Below are 8,971 nucleotides of genomic sequence, written 5' to 3' on the forward strand. Positions count from 1 at the left end.
TTCTCCTCATTGGCACCAAATCCACTCTGACAAAAAATGAGTTTCTCGCTTTCCATTGATAATTCCTCAGTTTCTCCCTCCCCTCAGGTTGAGAGTCTGGGTGTCATCCTCAACAGCACACTTTCATTTCAAGCTCACATTACTAATGTGACCCGGTCTGCATACATTTACGTAACATAAATCGTCTCCGTCCGTCTCTCACACCCACTAGTACAGCCATTCTCGTTCACACCCTGGTTACATCCCGTATCGATTACTGTAACACTCTTCTGTCTTCCTCTCAAACTTATACAAAACCCCTACCCCATAGCCCATTCATATGAAGAATACAAGAGATTGTGGTCACTTGTAGCACACAGCCAGTACTGGCCAGAAATTCCTGCAGTTCCTTTAATGTTGCTGTAGGCCTCTTGGAAGCCTCCCTGACCAGGAAAATCCTACTAGAACAACTGAACTTTATTTGTGATTAATCAGAGTCACTTTAAATGATGGCAGGTGTGTAATGACTTCTATTAACATGAGTTTGAATGTGATTGGTTCATTCTGAACACAGCCACATCCCCAGTTATATGAGGGTGTGCACACTTATGCAGCCAGGTTAATATAAGGTTTTTCATTTTTCCCCCTTTCCCCATTTTTCAGTTTGTTTTTCAATTTAATTAAAAGTGGGAAAAGTTCTGTCATGATTTATCTTTGTCTCATTCTTTTACATCATAAAAACCTGTCATTTTCTCAGGCATGTGTAGACCTTTTATATCCACTGTATACGATGTATCATATTGTATTTTGTCGTCTTCATAGTACATCAGAGTATTTTATACTTTTCTTTTTTTTATGTTTCAATCATACAAGTCAAATATGGACAACACCCTTTCAGTTGTCCTAAACAATTCACAATTTCTTCTCAAATAAACTTAAATAATTTTCATTCCAAACCTTGTTTGCGTTTATAAACTTTGCAGAAACAATTTTACTTTTTTGGTAAATTAAATTATCAAAATGAACAGAATTATGGATGTGCAGCTTTATAACTTTGCTGGACAACTTTCGGTCAAATACACTGCAGACAAATACTTATGGTAGTCATTAATAAGATTGCTGCAACTTTCTACTGGAAAGCCGGTCTGTCTTTCTGCAACAAACTATTCTAATGAAGTCCTCTGACAATTTGCTGTTGCTCTTGTCCTTGGTTATGGGTGTGATTCAGATTGGGACTTTGGTGGCCACTGAAAAACAGTACAGCATATGTTTTAAGACATTCCTGTCTTTTCAATGTGTGTTTGCTGGAAGACCCACTTCAATGAAGACCTAGTGTTTGGACATGGGCTGAGCCCTGGACTACAAAACTGCAGTAACCCTCATACTATGCCTTTTTCACGATATCTTGCACATCTTTCATGATATTCGCAAAACAACCCATGCCAACCTCAGCATCCCCAATGGTTGGATTGTTTTATTGGTCCATATTTCCTCCTAGTATGTAGGCATGTTTAGGTGGGGTTTTGATAGGTTCAGCCAGGATTTCCTGTGTGTACTTTAGCAGTGTGGGCTTCCTGTGTTTGACAACTACTAAACTGAGTGTTTAAAGAAAGCCCTGCCCAACATAATTGATAGGGGTGATACAATAATGCTGGGAGGGTACTTTGCTCGAAGTACACAAAAGATCAAGAAATCAGTACATTATTAAAGTGTTTCAGAGTGCCATGTTCAACCCAGTGTCCAAACCCTTCAGTTGACAGTTGTTGTTCTTCCACCAAGACAACCACCCTAAACACAAATAAATACTGGACTGTGAGCTTGGCTAGTAGCAATGCCGTGTAAATCTGAAAAGATTTACCATGTGAAAGTAGCACCGAAAATAGAATAGATGCTTTCATGTAACCATTTTTTTTTTTTAAATGAAATTGATTTTAATTCAAATAAAAGTCAAGCAAAGATTGACATCGTAGGCATTTCCGGGGAAAGTTCCAGGAAAGTTTTAGCCACTCCCCGCACGTGCTGTGACGGCGTCGCGCCCGATCCGGAGAAGGGAGTGGCAAAACAAGGGACAGAAGGCAAAGAAACTCCACAATGGGAGGTTTGTAGTCAACTTATTGTAATATTCGGATACTACTGTAGTTCGTGATTTCTGTCCCCGAATGTTTTTTTTATTTATTATTGTTTACCCACATATTATCATTATTAAACTACAATTGAACAGTATAGTATCCCGTGTGGTGTAGTTGTCAAGGGGACAGTTTCTTCCTGGTGTTTTCGACAGTTGTGAATGGCTGTTGGATGCCAACGTTTCTTTGCTGACAGTGTCAAGCTGAAAACGCGTAGCCATTTGCAAGGTGTAGTGTTTCAAACAGCTACGTCTATTTTTAGCAATGTTATTTCTTATGTATGCTAGCCAACGCATTTAGGTTGTTTTTGAACTGTACTGTACATTATCGTATGACATCAGGTAACTGTATACGTGGACACATTGTAACACTTTCTTAGAGGACAACAATGATACTGTCAGCGACGGAAGTTATGCGTGGTTTGACTAGGTTTGGAAACTGACCAATTAGGCTGAATTCCACAAATTATCTAGGGAGGCATTACTATACTACAATATCATGTCCTAAAGTATATTTCCGTCTAGGCTTGGAGAGTTAGTGATATTACGGTAGTTTCGCTAGGCTGCATTCCTGCGTTAGACTACTTTTGAGATGTCACTAACCAACGTTGTTATTTTATCCTCAATATAAGCAAGTTAAATGTTTCTTCTTCTGGCCCTAAAGTAAACTATGGGCGTGATGCTTATGAGTTTAGTATTCCCATTGCATTATTAAAACGTTAATGTATTTTTGCCACATTTGACATTCAGACAGCTTTCATGACCAGCTCCTTGAGGACAGTCGGTTCCTCCGGGCAGACTGTCGCCTCGACACAGAACTAGTAGATAAACTCATCCTGCAGTTAAACAGGATCTACCCTCAGATTCTCACAGACAAGGAGGCCACCAAAGTAAGTAACACCCAATGGAAAAATTATGACCTACAGTGGATACTAACATCCACTAGATACCAACGCTTAAGACACAAACAAATACAGATTGTTTAGGAAGCAGTAGTTTGAACTTGATTTTGATAAAACATACAGTAGATGCAACTATATTAACCATTCATTTTATTGATGTTTTTGAACAGACCACGTTCTGACCACTTCAACACAGTTAGTTTCAGAACAGGAAATTTAGTCGGCTAGCATCCTCTGCTGGTTAGCTAGAAAACCTAGGTTCCTCCAGATAACAGGTTGTTGGAACAGCGCTCAGCCAATTATTTGACTACCCTATGTCAATTACTAAACTTTGTGACATACTGTTAATACATTTTAAAATGTGTGATTGATTGGGTTAGTTTAGTATTCTATGCACAGAACCAGGAATATACAGTGGGGCAAAAAAGTATTTAGTCAGCCACCAATTTTGCAAGTTCTCCCACTTAAAAAGATGAGAAGCCTATAATTTTCATCATAGGTACACTTCAACTATGAGAGACAAAATGAAATTTTTTTTCTCCAGAAAATCACATCGTAGGAATTTATATGGTAAATTCCTCGGTAAAATTAGTATTTGGTCACCTACAAACTAGCAATATTTCAGGCTCTCACAGACCCGTAACTTCTTTAAGAGGCTCCTCTGTCCTCCACTGGTTACCTGTATTAATGGCACCTGTTTGAACTTGTTATCAGTATAAAAGACACCTGTCCACAACCTCAAACAGTCACACTCCAAACTCCACTATGGCCAAGACCAAAGAGCTGTCAAAGGACACCAGAAAAAAAATTGTAGACCTGCACCAAGCTGGGAAGACTGAATCTGCAATAGGAAAGGCACGTGGGTGTGAAAAAATCAGCTGTGTAATCACAAGAACGGTGAGCAAATATCCCAGAACCACACGGGGGGACCTAGTGAATGACCTGCAGAGAGCTGGGACCAAAGTAACAAAGGCTATTATCAGTAACACACTACGCCGCCAGGGACTCAAATCCTGCAGTACCAGACGTGTCCCTCTGCTTAAGCCAGTACATGTCCGGGCCCTTCTGAGGTTTGCTAGAGAGCATTTGGGTGGTCCAGAAGAGGATTGGGAGAATGTCATATGGTCAGATGAAACCAAAATATAACTTTGGTAAAAACTCAACTCGTCGTGTTTGGAGGAGAAAGAATGCTGAGTTGCATCCAAAGAACACCATACCTACTGTGAAGCATGGGGGTGGAAACATCATGCTTTGGGGCTTTTTTTTCTGCAAAGGGACCAGGACGACTGATCTGTGTAAAGGAAAGAATGAATGGGGCCATGTATCACAAGATTTTGAGTGAAAACCTCCTTCCATCAGCAAGGGCATTGAAGATGAAAAGTGGCTGGGTCTTTCAGCATGCCAATGATCCAAAACACACCGCCCAGGCAACGAAGGAGTGGCTTAGCCAGTCACCAAATCTCAACCCCATAGAAAATCTTTGGGGGGAGTTGAAAGTCCGTGTTGCCCAGCGACAGCCCCAAAACATCACTGCTCTAGAGGAGATCTGCATGGAGGAATGGGCCAAAATACCAGCAACAGTGTGTGAAAACCTTGTGAAGACTTACAGAAAACGTTTGACCTCTGTCATTGCCAACAAAGGGTATATAACAAAGTATTGAGATTAAATTTTGTTATTGACCAAATACTTATTCACCATAATTTACCAATAAATTCATAAAAAATCCTACAATGGGATTCTCTGGATTTCTTTTCCTCATTTTGTCTCTCATAGTTGAAGGGTACCTATGATGAACATTACAGGCCTCTCTCATCTTTTTAAGTGGGAGAACTTGCACAATTGGTGGCTGGCTAAATACTTTTTTTCCCCACTGTATTATGAATTCTAAATATATGACTTGAATATCCAGTTCAGGGACCTTGACGTGCCCACCTGTGTCCGATTGGGTGAGCTCCTGGCTCACCTACAAGGGAAAGGAGAAGAAGCCTGCCGGGAGTTTTACCGGGCACTTCACCTGCATGTGGAGGATGTTTACTTCAGTTTACCAACGCGCCTCCGCCTCAAAAGTGAATCCCTCTACTACTGTCACATATACACACATCTTGCCCACACCTCATTGAGCGAGTTTCACAATGTTTCTGGCCTTCTGCGATTCCTTTCCCCAGATTCTATAGACCCGTTGACTAATGCGACCCCTCCCACCCAGCAGAGATACCTGCTGAATGACAGAGGTAAACATACACCCAGAATGTGGATACTGTCGCAGGAAAACGCATGCCTTTTCCCTCTCGATCACTCAAATTGTCCCTGTGTTCCCTCCCTCCCTAGGGCCTCTGTTCTTCCTGAGTTGTTTCAGTGCTGCTGTGGGTGTGGCTTTAATGTATTACTATGGTGGTGAGTATAACTTGTCCTTGTCTGTTTTTTTTTTTTTTCTTTTGTACATTTTGTACGAAGTTGTATCAATTGTTTTAAAACCATGCCTTACATTGTATCTCCTTGTGTCACGCTCAGTCAAACGAAAATCACAAAACAATATGTAAAAATCAGTAAAATAATGAAAGGCCAGGTAAAATGTTTGCTTTTAAAACCCAAATAGTGTCTGACCCACTAATCTGACAGAGTGAACTGTATATCTGTCAGGCATTGATAGAGTCCCCACTCCATGGGTCTATTTGCACTAGGCAGGATAGAATAAAACTATAGATACAATTTTCTTATTTAGCATTATTATTTGCATAACATTTACATTGAACCACTAATGAAATATATACCTTCATATATACCTTCCATGCTGTCTATCGCAGGCTTTCCTGACTGACCCACCTATTAAATGCGCCGAATGATGTGATAAAATGAAGTTAACAGCATTATAAACATAAGCTATTCATCCTTGGTTGCTAAACTATCCATGTATGTGGTTGGCCAATGAAATCCACTGGCTTGGTCCAAAGATGGTCTCCACTCTTAGACAACTACATACTTAAACATCTCACTGGGTGAGAAAATGGGTGTGAGAGCATGTGAAAACGTTCAATTCTGTGTGTCTTGCGGTCAATGTGTGAGAGTTGGCAACCCTGGTGATCACATTGTAAATGTATGTAGGCCTAGTAGGCCTACTTTCTAACAGGCCTGGTAGCTATTGCTAATATTACCAAAAAAACTAGTCAATAAACATAGAAATGTCTATGAATACATTCTTATGACGTTAAACAGAGTGATGCAAAACAAAATGTTTCCCTCAGAAACTTTTTTAATACCATTATTTTCTGCTAGACTAGGAAGTGATGTCATTGATAACAAGCACATGGTTATTTGCATCAAGGTTTGAAATATTCTACAGTAAACTCAAAATGAGAAACTCTAAATCCAATGCTTTACAGAGAAATAACATTTTAGTCGCAATACCATACCTTTCAGCTAGTGGCCAGTGATAGTCACTACAACTTATTTTCCCTCTTCCAAGGCCATTCAAAAACTTTATTAATAGCACATTATGTAATTTCTTACATAAAACGTATGTTTAAAACATTTTGCGTTCAATCTGTTTATTACAAAATGCGGCAGATTATTACAAAATGCAGGTGTTATTACATAATGAAGTGAGAATTTATTACATTTTGTATTTGAGATTTCCCAGTAAAAACTACTGTATGTTAATATTGGATCTAATCAGAATTGCCTGTATAAGGTAATATTTCGGTAACCCATCTTGCCTGTTTCAGCAGACTTTTTCTAGGCAATTTTGATCTGCGATATACACTTACGACAATAAAAAGTTGCATTGTATAATGTTACCTTCACAGCAATAAAACCAACTCCCAAGCTTAAATGAATCATGAAATTTGGCTAGATTTAGGTATAAAAAAATCCCCCAGTTTTCACTTCAGAATTCCGAAATCCATTATCATTCTTAACATTGAGCGAAATAGGCTCATATTCACTTGTCATGTCAGTTGAGGTAATCAGTGCTATCATGTTTCATGGTTGGAGAGTAAAACAACCAACTATCTGTGTGTTGTTCCACAGAGGCCAGAGTTACGGTGGGCAGCAGGGCTCTTAGTATGGCTTCCCTTGGACTGGGGAGACGAGCTCGGGAAGTTCTCGTATGGTACACTGAAGACCCCATCAGGAAGTAGTGTGTCCGTCTACACTACCGCAACAAAACACTCCAGAGGTGCTTCCGGACATCCATACCACAGCAATACCATTTTCACGCCCATGCCGTGCCGAACTAAAGTGTCCTGGTTCCTGTGACTAAGGTTAATGCATTACTCCTGCTCAATAGGCCAGGTCAGTACAGTTTGTTCGTTTCTGTTTGCCTCAGTAGTTTGAATGCCCTTATAGTGCAAGTCCACTCATTTGAACATGTGGTCTTGTTTTCAATGCTTCTCGTTGATCCCGGAAAGGCATTCTTATATTTTATTGTGTTACAGGGAATATTTGGTGTCATGTTGACAAGTTGAGTTAATAGCATGCAGAATTAAAATTTGTCAAAACCAACTCCTATTAAATTAGTGTACATGTGTCTGAACTGATGCAAGGGCCATGCTTATAGGACAAACCAATGTTTTATGTAATGAAAAACCCATTAACCACCTATACACACAGAAAGTCTCAAAATAATGTTAAAATGACTCATGTAAAAATGGGTGAATTTGGCTTCAGGATCACACGACTCTTGTATGGCTTCAGGATCGCACTTTCTCTGACAATTTTCCATACAGCACTATTTTTTTTATGGACTTCTATTTTCCTAATAATGACTAGATATTAGTCAGGATGGTTCTTCCCTGATGAAAGGGACTGTTGTCAAACGCATGTAAAGCCTGTTACTGAATGGCACCAGAGGTTCTGTCTGCTTTTACAGAATACCCAGAGAGCCAAAGCACTCTAAACTGTTAACCACAGACTGCATTGTTTTACTTAGTGTATTTACTACAGAAAACATAAAATGCCAAAGGGGGGTATTTATAGGCTGGAATGTCTAGGGTGTTTACTTCATTTATTAAAGAAAACTAGCAAAGCACTACACTTATTGTAATTTGTTTACAGACCTCATTACTGTCGTCTTGGGGGCCTGTATGGGGGGGGGGGGGGTGAATGTAATATCATGTTGTTTGTCCAGTGTTTGTGTTGGGTTAAGTGTCTACCAAATAATGTGCCTTTTAAATTACAGGAATCCGAGTGTGCTATGGTAGAAGCTCTATAGCTAGCTAGGTAAGCTAGCTGTCGGAGGGATGTGTTAACTAGAACTAGAGTATCACAGTATCACCTGGAGTTTCTGTCTTTTATTTTGAACAAAATGTATTAACTTTCAATATTCTTTTATTTTCTCACTACACAGTCAATGCAAAGTAATACCTTTCTGGTCTCAACCATTTTGTTTAAATGCAGAATCTACTTCTCACTTTTCTCAAATGTTATTAAGTGGTTCCAATGATTGTTAACTGACATCTATGTTAACAGATTTTTCTTGTTTGGGAGGATAAATATTGTTTATGGGGAAAATAGATGAAAAGGGTTATGCAGTTTTATATAAGGGTACACTCTCCAAATATATACAAATACCTGATGTATACAATTGATTGTGATGACAACACTGTAGGTTGCCAACTCTCACACATTGACCACAAGACACACAGAATTGAACGTTTTCACATGCTCTCACGCCTATTTACTCACCCAGTGAGATGTTTAAGTATTCAGTTGTCTAAATGTCTATCCAAAGTGTTGTTAACCACTAAGGGATGGATCCTAACCTCCACATAGAATTCATTGAAATCCTTACAAATTCTACTTCATTTGTTGTCAGGATTCACCAGGAAGAGTTTTTGTTGCTTAACCGACTCACAAGTGCCATCACTATGAATTATATTCAGTGTAATTGTATGATTTTTCACTGTGTCTTGTTTTTGGCTTTCACTGTGTACTGTATGCATGGATAATAAAAAGAAAAGAATATCT

The 8,971-nt window shown here is 39.3% G+C and overlaps 1 protein-coding gene across 2 annotated transcripts; it reads left to right on the plus strand.

Annotated features, from left to right (window-relative positions):
- Window positions 1-1,969: 1,969 nt before the first annotated feature.
- card19 (caspase recruitment domain family, member 19) lies at window positions 1,970-8,968 on the plus strand. Of its 2 annotated transcripts, none has more exons than XM_010863878.4 (6): window positions 1,970-2,077; window positions 2,855-2,994; window positions 4,917-5,073; window positions 5,173-5,238; window positions 5,336-5,401; window positions 7,034-8,968. In XM_010863878.4, the coding sequence occupies exons 1-6, from the start codon at window positions 2,071-2,073 to the stop codon at window positions 7,141-7,143; spliced, it is 546 nt and encodes a 181-aa protein (XP_010862180.1). In that variant the 5' UTR covers window positions 1,970-2,070; the 3' UTR covers window positions 7,144-8,968. The 2 variants fall into 2 exon arrangements, with proteins under 2 accessions (XP_010862180.1, XP_010862179.1); XM_010863877.4 differs by lacking the exon at window positions 1,970-2,077 and adding an exon at window positions 2,165-2,333.
- The last annotated feature ends 3 nt before the right edge of the window (window positions 8,969-8,971 follow it).

The sequence above is a fragment of the Esox lucius genome, chromosome 17, assembly GCF_011004845.1.
Source record: "Esox lucius isolate fEsoLuc1 chromosome 17, fEsoLuc1.pri, whole genome shotgun sequence".
Taxonomy (NCBI): Eukaryota; Metazoa; Chordata; class Actinopteri; order Esociformes; family Esocidae; genus Esox; species Esox lucius.